Source organism: Talpa occidentalis, unplaced genomic scaffold (genome assembly GCF_014898055.3).
Source record: "Talpa occidentalis isolate TD23 unplaced genomic scaffold, MPIMG_talOcc4v2.1 talOcc4.12, whole genome shotgun sequence".
In the NCBI taxonomy this organism is placed as follows: Eukaryota; Metazoa; Chordata; class Mammalia; order Eulipotyphla; family Talpidae; genus Talpa; species Talpa occidentalis.
In genome coordinates this window covers 17,283,769-17,300,372 of record NW_023601212.1, presented here as the reverse complement: position 1 = coordinate 17,300,372, position 16,604 = coordinate 17,283,769, and the positions used below count along the sequence as shown (strand labels likewise).

Below are 16,604 nucleotides of genomic sequence, written 5' to 3'. Positions count from 1 at the left end.
TGTCCTGGAAAACAGACCAGGAAGGAGCTCCACCAAGATCGCGCTTGTTCCTGGCTTCAGGGGTCTCAGGAAAGGGCAGGAGGTGAAGAAAGGAAGGACTCTGCGCTGCCTGTTGAGGCAGCAGGGAGGACACTCTTGCCCCATCCTAGGGCAGCTGGGCTGGGAGGACCTACCAGTTTCTACCACTCACTCATCACACACAGTCACAGGGCCACCAGAAGAGAAGGGGCCCCGCCAGCAGTAAGGGGAGGTGCCACCCACCACAGTGGTGCATAGAACTAGTGCACCCCCCAGTGGTGCCTGCGGGGAAGAGCAGGGAGACCAGCTGGGGAGTGACCCATACCCAGAAATATCCTGGAGTCACCACCTTCCTCACACCCAACACACCCCCCCCCCCACCATTGAAACCCAAATCGACCTTCCAGGGTCATTTCAAAACCCCTTTCCATGCCCCCACCTGCCATCAGGTGAGATGGCAGGCTAAGGCTTTTCTCTCCACCTCGCAGAGCTAGCTCCTGAGAAATGCTTACTGAGTTGATGCTGTTGCTCAAATGAGAGAGAATAAGGGGTGAATCAAGGAGCTGTGTTCCCAATGGAACTGGAAGGAGAAAGTCACAGTAGAAGAACTGGAAAATGGAGGCCCCACCCTGCCCCCCATCCTCAAAATCTCTGTCCAGAAAGGGGGAGTGAATAAGGGGTCCAAGAAGTATGTCTGGTTGTTTCTTTAATTGAATGCAGACTCATTCATAGAAAACAGAAATGCAACCATAGCATGGAAACAGACATTAAACGGAGTTCTGAAAAATCCAGACCCATCTCCTCTCCCCAGCCTCAGAGAGGGCTAAAAAAACAAGTGGGGGAGAAGAAAACACATTCCCATCTCCAAGGCAGAGGCCCGACCTGACCTCCCCCAGTCTTGGCATCTGGAATGGACCAGGTAGGATGAAGGGGATCCAAGGACTAGAGCAGCCAGAGGCCCAGAGCCGGGGCAACTCAGTGTAAACTCCATATGTATGTGTGATGGACACAGAACTTGGCTGAAGGCTGGAAGGAAACAAGACCCAGCCCTGGACGGAAATAAGAGCCACTCCTAGAGTGAGGCTGGGACTGGGGACTGACAGCAAATGCCACGTCCCTTCCTCAAGCCCCTTTCTCAGGTAGGCACTGGGGCTCGGGCAGCCACATAGGGGGCAGGGCGGGCTGGGCTCTATGTATCCTCCTCCTTTGCCCTGGAACATTCTTGGGCAGTGTCAATGGCACTGAAAGGCCCCCATCGGGGGCTTGGCAGGACTAAGAGCCTGGAGGAAGGAAGGAAGAAATGGGGTAGGGGTTGCTTTTTCCCTCCAATCCTGGTGCCAGCATCAGTCTGGGGGCTGAAGGGATGGAAGGTGACCTCAGAAGTCAGGCCCTCAACTGTGGGCTAATTCTCACTGCCAAAGAGCCAGCCCTGAGCGTAGGTCAGAGGGGCAGGCCCAGGGCCCCTTGCAGGCCTTAGCACCATGAGGCTGGCAGAAACCTATATTCCACCCACCCCAGATGACTGAGTGGGCAGTGGCGGCAGCCAGGTACAACCCCACAGAGAAGTAGGGCCCGGCTGCAGAGCAGAGTATCAGGTCCCGGACCATTGCTCTGGAGTCTGAGAGGAAAAAAGGGCTTTGGGTCCAGGTTGCGGGGGAAGGGAAGAATGAATGGACAGACTGCAAGGCATGAGATGGGCAGGGCAACACTTTCCTCCTTCATCCTTTAGAGGAACAAAGGAGAACCAACAGAGGGGGACTGTGGAGGTCCCAACACTGAGAATAAAGCAGCAATTTTGGCCAAAGCCTAGGATTTCAGAGGAGCAGGCCTCCTCCCCAGCAGGGGGCATCTGCAAGGCTCGAGGCCACCCCCAAGACTGTCCCCGCGCCTGGTCTGGACTAGTTCTGCTGTCCCGCTGCCACCCAGCTCTGGGCAGCGGGGCCGGGACTCACACCCCAGTGCTAGTGAGGCTCTGGGCAGCAGGCTGGGGCTCGGGGCCCCGCGAGTGAAGCAAGGGGCCCGGCTCCCCTAGAAGACGTAGATCTTGTCCCGCTGTACAGTATCCAGGTCGTCGTCCAGCGTGAGCAACACCTGGGGGTGGACACGGGTCAGGCACAGGCAGAGGGCGCTGCTGCTGCCCTGACCCACCCTCCCGCTCAGGGGAGAAGCTCACATACCAGGAATGACCCAAACATGGCAATGGAGGACAGGAAGTGCCAGATGTCGTGGTCATCAAAGAAGTCCAGCAAGATGCAGTCCCGGTTGTGCTCCCGTGACTCTGCAGGGGTTTTCTGGGGAGGACAGGGCCAGCTGCCAGTTCACACTCCCCAGTCCCGCCACCCCTTGTTTCCCCATAGGCGCCCTGACTGCCCTTTGCCAACTGAACATCTAAGAATTGGCTTTTTGTTATAAATTTCTTCCCTGGGGCTCGGGACCCTGCCCTTTGCTTTCTCTCTTGCCCTCCTCCCCCTAGATTCTTCATAGCTCTAATAGCAGGGGCTGAGACTACCTTGAGATTCTAGAGCTCCCCCACCCCCAACCCCATCATGGCCTCTGCCTCCACTCTAAACACTGCCCCCCCAGGCTCATTTTTTTCCCTCCAAAGCACTATTGTCCAGTCACATACCCCTGCCCAGAACAACAGAGGCTGTGGTCTGTGGGTCTAACATCTTCTACCCAAAACCTCTACCCAACAAACACTGGCAGGACATCACTGGGGGAGAGGAGGGGAGCGATTTGTGCTGCACACTGAGGCCACAGAGATGACCAAGAAATACGTGCCCGGCCCTCACCTACACCCAAATCTGCCTCACCTTTGTCTGCCTCACCTTTGTCTGCCTCAGTAGCATTTCTTGGGTCACAACACTTCTGGGTCACAGGACCCTTCCTGTTCCTCAGGTTTTTAAGACCTAGAGCAAGGCCTGCTTCCTCCAGGAAGCTTTCCTGCACCTCCTATCTCATAGAGGCCTCTCAGTCTTCTGCCTGTCTTGCCTACACACTTCATCTCATGCCTCATACTGTAAATAGTAAGCCAGGAATAAATCTCTGTCAGGCTTAGGGCTAATCACAGGACTGAAGGTTTAACTTTAACCACAGGAGGTGCCCATGAGGCTGAGGAGAGAGCCTGACCCCTCCCTCAGGCTTCAAACCGCAGCTGTGCCACTCATGGGCTGGGGGACCCTGGGCGGGTCATTTAACCTCCCTAAACCTCAACCGCCTCCTAAGTAAAATGGGACTAGCTGCATGATGGCCTGTTGACTGCTAGGAAGATTAAATGAGGACGCCACTGTGAAAGAGCATGGCTCAGAAAGAGAACTGGTGAGTTGCTGGCTCACAGCGAGTCTGTGGGGACCCTTCTCTCACCCCTCCCCCACTCCCCACCCAAACCCTGCAGGATGACCACTCACCTGCCAGGTGCTGAGTCCCTGGAAGAAGAAAAAGAGTGCAAAGCCCCAGACCACTGAGGTGCAGATGATGCAGAGCAGGGGGATGAGCTTGATCCTCTCCCCGCTCCGAAGCTGGCAAGGAGAGGGCAGAGAATGAATGAGGGCCTTGCCCCACCCCATCTCCCAGCCTGCTCTGAGGCTGCTCTCCTGGGTTCCTGCCCAGGTTTCAGGAGGGATCCGTAAGGAAGTTCTGGGGTTCATGCCATCACCTTGCATAGCCACAGAGCTCAATTTATGCCCATATTAGCAGTCTGGTATCCTCACCTCTGATCCACTCTGGCTGGGCCCAAGGCCCTGTGCTGGCAAGGGTCCTCGCACACCAGATGGTGTGAGGGTTTCTTGGGAGGCACCTGGCACTCAGAGACCCAAGCCCACCACAGGCTCAGTGAGTCCCACCTGAGAGTCTCAGTCCTGCACTGAATGGGACCTGACCTGCTTCCAGTTTTAGGGGACATTCCTAAATATGGGAGCGGTTCTGAAAATGACGCCCAGAGGGTACATGCCAAAGATTTTAGCCTCTCTCCTCCTCAAACCTCACTGGCACAGGCAAGTGGACAGAAAAATTCTCACTGCCTCCTGGGCTGCCCCAGGAAGGCTGTGCCCATCTCCTTCCCCCGAAAGCAGAGCAGCTGGCAGAGACTCAGCTGTCCCCACTCACCTTCATAATAATGTAAAAGGCAAAGTAAAGAAGCAGGTTGCAGATGCCAATGGCCAACAAGTAGGAGGCAAAATCATTGGGGCGCATGATGAGCCCATAGGCAGCCCTGGAAGGTGGAGGAAGGAGGCCTGATGAAGTGGGGAGGGCTGAGATCAAGAAAAGGGCCCCCTCTTGCCCCTACCCCATGTTTGATTATGATGCGGGCCGGGTTCAGAGGCCCACAGACAATTTTAGGACCCAGATGCCACCACTTCTCTTTGAAGCCCCCACTTCTCATGCCCAAAGCTCTGAATTTGTCCGTGGTCCCCAGCGCAGCCAGTGGCCAGCCAAGTCCCCAGCTGTCCGCCCAGCCAGGCTACCCCAGACAATGGCTAGACTCACAGCGACCAGTTGATAATGTTGCCCATGACCAGCAGCACCATGCGGTCCTGGAGGGAAGCAGAGACACGGGGACTGAGAGGGGGAAAGAGACAGGGAGAGAAGTGGAAGAAGGCCCAAATCAGCTGGTCCCCCCACTATCCTGGGCTCTCAGCTAACTGCCCCCCATTCACAAACACACACAACCCAAGGGAAGAGAGCAGATGGCGGCAGAGGGGCAGGGTTGCTGGCAGGTACCACATAGAGGGGCCCGCTGCACTGTCGGATGCAGTCCGTATAGAGCACATGGAGGATGCGTCGGCAGATCCCCGAGTCTGCAAGAAAGGAGGGTACTGAAATGTACAGGCCCTGCCTTTCCCAACCCCCTGTTCTGCACAGCTGAGAGGTGCCCAGGGCTTCTGAGGTCACAGCTATCTAGGAGCTCACCCAGTGATTCCTCCCCTGGAGAAGTTCTCCCCCAATGACAGGGCAGAACCCATGAAAGTCTCCTGTGAGTCCAGGTCCCCACGGTCACCAACCCCCTCATTCCATGGGGACCAGCATGCCCCTTCCATACGCCCTGCCCTGGGCATGCCCTTACCCAGCTTCCACCGGCCCATGTAGTAGAGCTGAGTGCTGAGGAGCAGCGTGGAGATGATGTGAATCACTGAGAAGACGATCCAGAAAGCAGTGTTCCCTTTGCCAAAGACCTATGGGGGCCACCGAGGGCAGAAGTTAAGGAGGGGCCGAGGAAAGCTGCTCCCACAGCCTGCCCTTCCTCCAGAGTTGGGGCTCACTACTCAGCTGGGCTGGGATTCTCGGGGGCCCAAGGCCCCTTTGGGAAGGATACCAGGGTCTCTTCCGAGGGAGATCAGAAGAGGGCATGCATGTGTCTACACACGAATGCACCTTTCCTATGGGATGAGCAGGACAGGTCAAGGTCTCACCACGCCCAGCACAGAGAAGAAGATGACGATGGCCAAGCAGGCATAGGCGCTGTAGGCGCTGGCGTTGATGTCCGGGTGCCGCTTCTGGTAGAGCTTCAACATGCAGAGCCCGGCAATCATGTACATGAACGATGTGTCTGCACGGGGGAAACACCCACCCCGCCTTGGCATGGAGCTCCAGGTCAGCCCCTCAGCATGGGAGAGAGCCCCCGCATCTCCTCCCACTCACAGATCTGGTACTTCAGCTCTAGTCCCTCGACTGTCCCTACCAGACCACACTGCCACCCATGGGCTGTCACCCAGTCTGACTTCCCCCGACAAGGGCAACTTAGTGTGAGTATCCTGATACCAGGGGCCATGTCTTATCATGCTCATTTTCTCAGCACTGGCACATGCCTTTCCATTGGACACACAGCCGATGAAAGAAATGGCATCTAGGTGCCTATTTTCTATACGCTGGGATGTGTGCACATGAGCACCTCAGCCCTGGAGTCTCCTACAGTGGAGTCTTAGGATCCTTGCAGGTAGGTGACTTGGAGATGGTGGAGGATTCAGGCAGTCGCTGCTCTAGTTTCAGATGGGGAAGAGGGAGGCCCCACTCACCAAACTGGAAATTAGTGTAGTTGGGGCAGACATGATAGCAAGCGCTGAGCAGCCCCTCCATCATCAGAGCTGTGCCCATGGCATAGAACAAGCCAAAGTGTTTTGGAATCCCACATTCCTATTGGGAGAAAGAGATGGAAGGGAGCGTGAAGGTAGGTAAGAAGGAAAAACAGAAGGAGCAAAAGGAGGGAGGGAGGGAGAAAAGGAGGGAGATAGGGAAGAAGGGACCCCAAAGAAGGAGCCTGTGAGAGAGGAGTGGAGAGTGTGGGTGAACTGGGCAGGTGGGCAGGGCTGGGGCATGCCTGCTGCAAAGGGCCTGGAGGTAAGGCCTCAGTGGGTGAACAGGTGGGTGCTCACCAGGGCATAGAGGTCATTGCGCACCAGGGCCCGGTTGTGGTTGATCTCCCGCTGCAGGATGATGAGCAGGAAGAGCAGCCCCAGCAGGATGTACCCCAGGTTGCTGAGGATGTTGTTGAAGGCGCTAGAAGAGGAACACAGGATGCAGAGCCTCTTCTCATGCCCTGGTCTTTTCCCTACCTGAGGGGGGCATTGCAGAACCCCTCCTCCCCATGACCTCATTCACCATTTGTTGGGGAAGGATCCCCACAAAGAGCCCCCACCTGAGGTTGCCCAGTGGGTGGGCACAGAGGAAGTTGTAGTAGCAGATGTCCTGATTCCCTGTGACATTCACCACCTGCAGCAAGGAGCAAGAAAGGGAGCAGGGGGTTGCTGAGAGCGCCCGACTGATCCACTGCCCAGTGGGGGGAGCAGCTGGCACAAACCTCACCACCCAGTCCCATACTGCCACTCCGGCCAGTGGTGAGAGCACATGTGCACCCTGCCCCCACCATCACATGTGACTGAAAACCCTGGGTCAAGACCATGACGAGGTTCTTGCCCCACAGTAGAGGAAAAGGAAGAGAAACCAAGATTTAAGAGAGCCTCAGGACTTTCATTTCATAAATCCCCACCACATCCCGGGCGGTTGTGGTTGACCCCATTTTGCAGATGAAGAAACTGATGCTCCGGGAGGGTGACTGGCTTGTGGTCATTCACCTGTAGAGCACAGCTGGGATTGAACCCAGGTCTCATGACCTAAGACCTGTCCTTGTTCGAGAGCCCTGGGCTGGGAGGCTCTGCCCTTGGGGGCGGTGTGTCCCAGACTGTGGGAAAGGCGAGCCTGCACTGGGGGAGCGCCCGCCCACAGTTCTCTCACCGTCTGATAGGTGATCACCAGCTGCACCACAGGAAGGGCGTAGAAGACAGCAATGGTGGCGATGTTCCTGAGAAGCAGGATGACCAGTGAGGGGCAAGGCCTGGGAAGCAGCTATACTGCCCTGCCGGGAACACCCACCCTGCTCCGCCCACTCACCAGAAGTAGATCTGGTACTTTTTCCGCAAAACACGCTTGTCCTTACGGGCCAGGTCGGCGACATAGAGGTATTGCTGGAGAGACGCTGGAGTGAGCCCGCTTACCCAGGGCCTGGGAGCGGCCCATCTCACCCACGTTAGGGGAAGAGAAGAGGCCCTCCCTCACACAGGCCAGAACTCTGTGGGCGGGATTCGAGGCCATCCCGTTGCCACTGACCAGTCAGTCTGGAAGGGCTGTGAGCTGAGCTAGTTTCCGCTAGAACCTAGCATGCCCCAGCTGGGCTCTTTCCCTTTGCTTCCCCAACAAGCGACCCCCAGAGGGAGATACTCAGGGGCCTGAACCAGACTCTCCCCTCCTGGGGAACCCCCTGGCCAGGGCAGATGGTGTGGTGCCAGACCTTGGTGCGGATGACATTCTTATCCGAATCGATGTCAGTCAGTGTGTCATAGTCATCCTCCTCCACAGAGCTCATGGAGTCCAGTCGTGGCCGAGTACCCACCGGGTCAAGGGAACGTTCTGGGGAGGCAGGGAGGAAGGGTTGTCTGGTGGACACAGAACCCAAGGTCTGCGCCCACCCACCTGCGGCAATTGTTACAATTACTAGGCAGTGGGAAAAGGCAGATTGTGGGCTGGGACTTAGTATAGGGGTGGAGGTGGGCTCAGGCCCAGGGAGGAGTATTAGGAGCTCCTAAGTCCTTGAGGGGAAGAGCAAGAGTGGGCTCTGAAAGTCCCCCAAACAGGGATCCCCAGTCTTGCTCCCATCTCTGCCCCCTCACTGAACTAGGGCTTCCAGGCCGGGACACTGAGCAGACCCCAGGCCCCAGACACAAGCAACAGGAATAAATTCAGTGTAAGTCATGCTGATTAGGTGCCCAGTCTTGTGGGTTCTGAGAAGACACTGCCTTGAGACCCACTAGGTTGAAGACCCAGTGGGCCCTGGGGTGTAGGCAAGGGTGAGAGGCTGCCTCTAGGAAGAGCACTTTTTCTTGTGCCTTCAGAAGCTTCCTCCTGTGACCTTGCCTGACCAGTCCCCAAGGGGCAGGACATGACACCCCCTACCCCAGCAGGCCAGGGAGTGAAGATGCCGGCAAACACAACAGCAAACCAGAACACCTGGCCTGGGGGTAGCTAGGGTGCCAGCCAACCAACCTCATGGGCCAGTGCCTGCTTATCTCAGAAGACACAAGAGCTGGCAATTACTGGCATTTGATGGGGAAGCCATGCACAAAGCATCTTTCTGGCCCCAGAGCCTGCCGGCTCCAGTCAACTGCCCGGGCAGAAGCTGATTGGCAGAGCAGTCCACACCCCCTCCCTACATCTACCCATGGCAATGCACAGCTGCCGCATCTGGCCAAAGGGGAGGCGCCGCTTGAACTGGTCGTGCCCTTTAAAGGAAAGGGAAAGTTACCAGGGAAGGGGGACCACAGAGGATAAGGGAGGAGAGGGGCGTGGAGACAGCAGGCCCTTCAGGGTTTCAGCATCTCGCAGAAGAGGCAATACCTGCCATCACAGCTCACCCAGCCAGCACCGGCCCTGCTTCAGAGGACTCTGCAGCCCTGGCCACTCACCCTGGTAAGTGTAGGAGAGGTCCCCACTGCCCGTGCTGTCAATCAGTCGGTCAGTAGATCCCGAACAGGAACAGTTCTCTGCAGGGAAGGCTAAGTGTTGAGGCAGGTAGGAGGGGCCTCAGGAGAAGGGACATTGAGCCCATCCCCAAAGGGCTGAGCAGCTGCAGAGGGCATGGGTATCAGCAGTGGGTAAGCACAACCTCCTGCTCTGACACGTACCAAAGGAGCCATAGTTGTAACCCTCGTAAGGGGGGGTGCCAGGGAAGGAATTGGCCAAGATCCGTGGGTGCCCTGCAACAAGAAGCCAAGATCCCCTTAGCCCTGGAAGTAAACAGGAGAGAGAGAGAGAGGGGAAGGGTCCAGAAAGGAGAGACACAGAAGGGCCATGCCAGCAGCAAAGAGTGAGCACCTATACCAGCAACACAGCTCATTCCCACCACCTGCCCACCCCCATGCACATCCCCAGTGGAAACACTTGCCACTCTTTGTCCTCCCTAGAGGGAGAGAAAAGTCAGGGAACAGATGCATCTAGGTTACGAGCAGCAGGCACAGGGCCGCATGGCCTGCCCAGGTCCCTCCCAGACACCGCTGTGCTTCCCTCCCTCTCCCACTCTGGGTTCCAGCTCCTTGCCCACAGCACCTGGAGCTTACCAAGAAGAGAAGCTGAGAGAGAAGGTCCCAAGCAGGAGGGAGGAGAGAAAGAGAGGGAAGCGTGGGAGAAAGGGAGAGAGAATGAAAGGTTAATAATCCCAGAGACTGAGCCACATCGTCTGCGGTGGACAGACGGCGTAGCTAGGCCCAGCGATCAAATCAAGCAGCAGCCTTTAGGACGGGCATGTTAGGGAGGTGCGGGCATGATACCCCAGACCCGTGTCCAAATGGAGAGGGTTACTCCCAACTGGATATCCAAGGCCCCAGCTAGTCCTTCCTCCTCTAACCCCTGAGAAAACCAGCCAAACGCATCCCCCCCAAAATATATAGCAAACTGCCCTCCCCACCCAGGTCTTCTGGAAATACCGCTTTCTGGGCAGGCTCGGTCCATAGCCACTAGGAGGGTCTTCTTCCTCTGCCTGCAGGGACAGAATCCAGAGGCACACCAGGGGATGACGGGATGAGGATCCTTCTACATGAGGCTGGTCTGCCTTCCACCCTCTCCACCCCATAACCCTGACCCCATCCATGATTCCAAGGTTCCTCCCAGGCTGGGAAGCAATGTGGGGTCTCCCTGCTTATGTTAAGGGGGGAGGCTAGTTTCCATAGGAAGAGACCACAGACCTTAACAGAGACCTGCCTTCCTTCACCCCTGGATGGTATGCACCATTACTTGCCAGGCCATCTCCCCACATCCCCAGCCCAAGTCACCCTGCAATGGAAAGTAATTCCACTATACCTCCAGTTCTCCCAACAGGCCAAAAGGATGGTCAGCAGGTAGAAGGAGAGAAATATGCCCAGGCAAAAGAGCATACCAGCAACGTAGGCCTCGGCTGTGGAGGTGGAAACAGGTAGGTGAACACCGACATCTTCCAAGACTGCCCACCCTGGTGCACAAAGGCCTCTGGACCAGCATTCTCTGCCCAGTCCAATCTCACCTCTCCCCTCAAATGGCATGGCCCAGCCAGTGTGAACAAAAGGGAGTTCCCCAAATATGCCAGACTCTGAGATTGTTCCACTTTTGCTCATGCTGCTCCCTCTACTAGAACTTTTTCCTTTACTTCTTTCTTGAAAACTCCATCTTGACTTAACCTTCAAAACACAGCTCGGGAGCTATGTCCTCTAGGAAGCCTTCTATGTCCCACGCTCCCAGCCTTTGCTCAGCACCCTGCAGGGCTGCAGCCTCCTGCCCCTCCGGACAGGAGCTCCCTAAGAATGACAGCCGAAGCACAGCTCCTCGCAGGCAGAAAGTGCTCAATAAATATTTGCTGAATAAATACTTCGTATAGGGGAGGCAGCTTCTTTCCCCTTCCATTACAATCCTTTATTTTTATCTCACACTTTGCAGTTTACAAAGGGCTCCACTCAATTACTCAGTAAATATTTATTAAGTACAACTAAGGGGCCTAGTACTTTCGTATTCATTTTGTGCTTAACCTCAACTTAGCAGGACTAGTGAGACAGATTCTATTGCCACGTCACAGAGTGGAGAAAATAGACTCAGCAAGATTTCACTGCTCATATATGGCGGAGAGGGAACCAGACCTCAGCACTTCCACATACTGCACTGTACTGGAACTCACCCCATCGGGCTTTGTCACGGTGGCCAAGGAAGGAGGTCCCACAGTGAAGCTCGCCAAGAACACTCCCCATTTCTGCCCCAGCAGCTGGGAGTGGGTCCTCATCCCCCTTTCCATTCAGAGAACACACCCCACCCCAGGAGAGAAAGAGCCAGAGGCTAGCTCATACCCCCTCAGCCACCCACACTCACATGTGACTGCTTGAGATACCAGCACTGACAGGGTTTTCTGGCGGTGCCCTTGATCAACCGGTTCATCTGGAAGTAAAATGTCAAATTGACAAAGAAATGGCTGCCTAGAGTTTGGCTATAGTGGTGGGAGCAGACCTGGGAGAATCTGGAGCCAGAAACCCATAGCCCATTAAACCCAGCCATCAGTTTCATGGGCTCTTGTACCTCCCAGGTCACCAAGCCCTTTCCATCCCTAGGCAGGCCCAAGGGCACACAACCTACCTTCTACAAAGGGATAGTAAGGCAAGGAACCCCCACAGGCCTGGTCTTCAGTCTTCACTACCACCACCACGTAAAAGCTGTTGCTGGGGAAGTCTTTGCGCTGCAGGATAACCATGAGGACAATTATCATCATTATCATCCCCAATCATCACATCATCATCCTTGTCTGCAAACCTACTTTGGACCAGACATTATGCTAGACTCTTTTTTCCATTTTCTTTTGATTGAAGTAACAATGGTTTACAACACTGTAGAAGTTTCAGGGGTACAGTTTCTCACCTCAACAACTGTATTTATCACCCCACGCCCACCACCAAATGTCCAGTCACCACCACAAACCAATTAACCTCACCCACCCACCCCCTCCTGCCCTCTCTGGTAACCACCATTCTCGGGTCAAAGCCTAAGGGTTGTTTTTGTTTTGTTAAATTGCTTTTTTTCCCTTGCTTTGTATTTCACAAATCACTGAGTCATTTTTTTATTCCTTTTTCTCCTTTTGACTTGTTTCATTTAGGTCCCCTCAAGGCCCACCTGTGCTGTCAATGTTAAATTCCTTTTATCTATCTATTATTTTACACGGTCCTATTATTTTACAAAGCCCTCTCAGAACTCAGTACTGTCATTACCCCTGTTGGCAGGCTTAGGTTCACCCTGCCAGAAAGTGGTAGAGGCAGGCAGGATCATCCAATCTAGAGTCCAAGCCCCCAGGCTCACCTCAGTCAGGTGAGCACAAGTATGTGTGTGCCCATTATGGAACTCACGGGCATCCTACTATTAAGCGAAGGTTTGGAAAGCTAATCACCTGGCCACATCCCCCACCAGGTCATGTGAGCTTCCTACCTGCACAGTGATGGCCGCCTTCTTGGTCATAGTCTGGTACATGCCTATGAAGGCTACGTTGTTGTCCAGGTCATAGACAGGGCACTAGAGAGGAGGAGCGGAGTGGCAGGGAGTGGGGCAGGGACTAGGCCCTGTCCCCTCTTTTTTAGCAGACCTGCAACCCACTGGTGGAGAGTAGAGGGCAGGTAACTTACCAGGACATCCTGGATGGAGATGACAGAGCAGGGGAAGGCCTTCTTAGAGGTCACCTTGACAATCACTGAGTCCACTCCCTCTGGAAACTCATACTTGAAGTACTGAGGTCACACGAAGGGTGGAGAGAACCCCATTTTATGAAGATGCTCTTTGCCCTTCCAAAAGGGAACACTGTGGATCCCCTTAGGACTGGGCAATGGAGGCTCTCTGGGAAGCAAGGCCTTGGCCATTGGTAGAGGCAGGCAGGATCATCCAATCCAGAGCCCAAGCCCCCAGGCTCACCTCAGTCAGGTGAGCACAAGTATGTAAGCAAGGCCAACCCCACTCCTCAACCTCAGCTGGGCACTCAGTGCCCAAGAGGCAAGTAGGGAAGAAAGCTGCTTCTGTATTGTCTTATGCCAGCTTTCCCTTACTCCCTTTGGGCCAGAGCTCCTGTTTCCAGAGAGTCCCTCCATGAAGAGCTGAGTCAGCAGCAAAACTGCTGATGCTCCCACTCCCATGTTCAAGTTCCCCATTATTCTCCTCGAGGTGCTGCTCACAGGGAGCACTTACCTGTGGCTGTGCTGCTGTAGTATTGAAGCTAAACTGCTCTCCAGTCCTGTAGGGCAGAGAGGAGCACCCCAAGGTCACTCCCAGAGCTTGGGAAAGAATCTAGTTCCCTCGATTCCCTTGAGCTCCCCTGCAGACCTGAGGAGGAAGTCATCCATTCGGCTGACTCTGAGTTGGTACGAAGTGTTGACCGGTGATAGGGTAGACACATCCACATAGAAGAACTGGACCTCGGACTCATTCTTGGTGGGGGGCTGACACAGTGTTCGTTCCACCTTTTGGTAGAGGTACTTGCGCTGATACCTATGATTGAAAGCAGAGTCAGAAACTGACCACTATCCCAGCCAGCCTGTCACTCTAGGGGAGCAACATCTCGATTCCTCCATTCTGGTCTCACCCACCTCCCTACCCTTATTAGGCTGGCAAGTTCCAGGCTGGCTGGTTTGTCCTCATGCCATTAACCAGTCTCCTGGTTCAGGGAATAGGGATGAGAACCAGAGCTCCCTAGAGGTTTGAGGCCAAGACAAGGCCCTGGGTGAGGCTCTGGGCAAGGCCTGGCCTTGGCCTACCCCCCTCCCTGACCCCCAGGTCCTACTCACAGCCCTCGCAGGATTAGGGGCACCTGGAAGGACACCACAGCCTCCTTCTGGCGGACCACGAACAGCAAAGGAGCCCCCTTTTCCTTGTTCAGCACGTTCACAGACACACGCACTCCCTCAGTCTATAGAATGATAGAGAAATGCCACTCAGTTGTGCTTGCAGTGATGCTACCTGTCACCCGGGACACATGACTCCAGAGACTGGGCGCTCTGCCCACCCTCAGGCCAACTTCTTTGTTTGTCCCCCATCCTGGGGCAGGCTAGAGAGCTAGCTTTGCCCCTTCTATGCGAGGGCAGTCCCCAGTCTCCAGGATGGACCTGTGCTGAGTTAGAGGGGAGACAGAAGAGACTGGCACCAGGATGCCAGGTATGTGCAGAGCAACAGGACCCCAGCAACTTGCTTCCCAGCAGGAAACACAATGGAGACCACAGGTATTGCCAGGACACCCCATTCCTATCCATGGTCATGGGATGCCTGCACACATATGCAAGTGCATGTACACACACAAGCGCACGCACAGAGAAGAGCAAGAAGTGCTCTTCAGTCTTCTTCCTTGTGAGCCAGGAAGCTCCTGTTCAACTCATCTGGGGTCAGAGGTGGGGGTGGGGTGACAGGGATTGTTGAAAACCAAAAGAGCCAAGTTCTAGCCTTAGCTCTGACCATGGGATGGGGCTGAGGAAGAGGTCACTGCACATCACTGAGCCTCTGTGTCTCCTGTATAAAACAGGGACCCTCTCACCCCTGGTGCTGTGCAGGAAAGTAGGTAGGACAGTGAGAGCTTAATAAATAAATCAACAAATCACAGGAATGCTTGTTATGGGCTACCAAAACCCAAGCTTACAGCTCTCAGAGTGACCCCAGATAAGCAGAAACTCAAACTTCACCAACCCAGGCAAAACTTGGCCTGCCACAGAGTCACTCCCCAGCCTGAGAAAAAAGCAGATTTCTCCATTCTCATCTCCTTGTTTCTTAATAAGACCAGTCATTGAGAGAACTGAGAAACAAGAATTTTTCACATCTCAGCTCTGCCTTGGGTCTGGACTTCCCCTCTAGCTATGCCATATCCAATTGGGGCCTGGGGAAGAAGTAAAGATGCGTTGGATTCTCCACAGTAGACAAACTCCCTTTCTCCTCCCACTCAACTTGGAGTTGGCCTTATCTCTACCTTCAGCTTACAAGGCCAGCTGGTTTTCTAGGGCAGGAGCAGGACTAGGAAGGTCCCAACAGTTACAGCAGCCTGCAAGTCCAGCAATCACCCCAGATCACCTCCCTGGGATATCGGGGCTGTAACTTGCTAGGGCAGAGGCTTTCAGTTGGGGCCTGCCCCATGCCTCTGGGGAGTTTCTGGGACAAGCCCTGTAGCAAGACTCTTCTCTTTGCACCCAGACCAGAGTTGTCAATTCTGGGTGTTGTGTAGGCAGCCGCCAATCCTGCTCAGACCACAGCTGCTGTAAAGGAAGGGTCCAGGCGAAGATGGGAATGAGACAACTTCAGAAACTGTCCAGTGGGGGCTTCAGAGAAACACCGCAAAGGGGGGTCTAACCGAGCGGTCCCAAGGTAGTTCTGGGAAACGAAACCCATTGGGGCGGCAGTTCCTGAGGCCCCGGAGAGGCCAGGGGGGTGCAAGGACCACCTGGCCCGGCCTCCACCCGCTCCCCGCCTGCCCCATCCCTCACCCGGTTTCGGGTCACGGTGTGGTTGAAGGTGTAGATGTTGACCAGCTCGCTGTTGACCTTGTCGTCGTAGGTGCGCTCGAACTCGGCGTCTTTCTGCGAGACGTTCTTGGGCCCCAGCACCCCCAGATGGCTGTCCACAGAGGCCACCAGGAGCGCCAAGCAGGACAAGCCCAGCGCGAACATGGCCCCGGCCGGGCGGCAGCAGCGGTGGGGACGGCGGCGGCGACGGGCGACAGGACACCTCCGGGGCGGGCTGCGGCTCCGGCGGCGGCTTCCAGCATCTCACCCGGACCAGAACTTTAACCCCGGCCCGAGATTAGGAAACGTCCCCTCCCAGGAGCGGCGGAGACGCTCCCCGGGGGCCGCGAGGGGCGAGGGCGGCGGGGAAGGGGTGGGGAGGGAGGGAGCGGGCGGGGGGCGAGGGACGGGGCCGGCTCCGGGGGGCTGAGCGCGGCCCCGAGACCCAGCTGCGGCCGGCCCGGGCCCCGAGAGCGAGGGGCGGCTGGTTGCCGGGAGCTCGGAGACGCCGGGAATGGGAGGGGGGAGGGAGGGAGGAGGAGGGCGCGGGGCGGGGGCGGGCGCGAGGAGGAGTGTCCGAGGGTGGGGGCGTGATAGGTGGTGGCCGCCGTCCTCCGCGCCGCGCGGCTTTTCGGGGGAGCGAGCCCTTTAAGGGCTGGCGGACGCGTCGGCTTCGGCGCCCCGGTCTCCCGCGGGCGTGCGGCGCCGGGGGGCGGTAAACAGCAGGGCCGCCGGCCCGCCCGCTGACGTCACGGGAAACCGACACCGATTTAAAGGGCCAGGCTCCGGATCGGGTCTTAAAGGAACCGGAGGGGAGAGACGCGCCGCCGTCCCCAACTCTCATGGCTATTCTTTCTTTCTAAAAGATTTATTTATGCGTAGGAGAACCGAGGCGTAAGCCAGAGATGGGAGAGGGGGGCTTGCTGGTGAGAGGATTCACCAGCGGGTTAGCTCCCTTTGGGGATCGAACTCGGGCTGTCGCGGTAAGAGCGCTGAGACTTAGCCCCTAGGCCACCTGCGAGGCCTCCGCCAGCGCCTCTTTCATTATCCAGCCAGTCTGTAAATTCACGTTGG

The 16,604-nt window shown here is 56.1% G+C and overlaps 1 protein-coding gene across 1 annotated transcript; it reads right to left on the bottom strand.

Moving 5' to 3' along the window:
- Positions 1–681: 681 nt before the first annotated feature.
- SIDT2 (SID1 transmembrane family member 2) lies at positions 682–16,200 on the bottom strand. Its single transcript, XM_037505337.2, has 26 exons — positions 15,513–16,200; positions 13,836–13,957; positions 13,375–13,539; positions 13,240–13,285; positions 12,687–12,788; positions 12,493–12,576; positions 11,653–11,752; positions 11,392–11,457; positions 10,360–10,453; positions 9,987–10,039; positions 9,189–9,260; positions 8,970–9,047; positions 7,799–7,917; positions 7,402–7,475; positions 7,246–7,312; positions 6,650–6,723; positions 6,387–6,510; positions 6,030–6,147; positions 5,427–5,563; positions 5,081–5,189; positions 4,738–4,814; positions 4,504–4,550; positions 4,123–4,228; positions 3,426–3,536; positions 2,196–2,309; positions 682–2,109 (listed from the first exon to the last, which is right to left on the bottom strand). The coding sequence occupies exons 1-26, from the start codon at positions 15,693–15,695 to the stop codon at positions 2,047–2,049; spliced, it is 2,505 nt and encodes an 834-aa protein (XP_037361234.1). The 5' UTR covers positions 15,696–16,200; the 3' UTR covers positions 682–2,046.
- Positions 16,201–16,604: the final 404 nt, after the last annotated feature.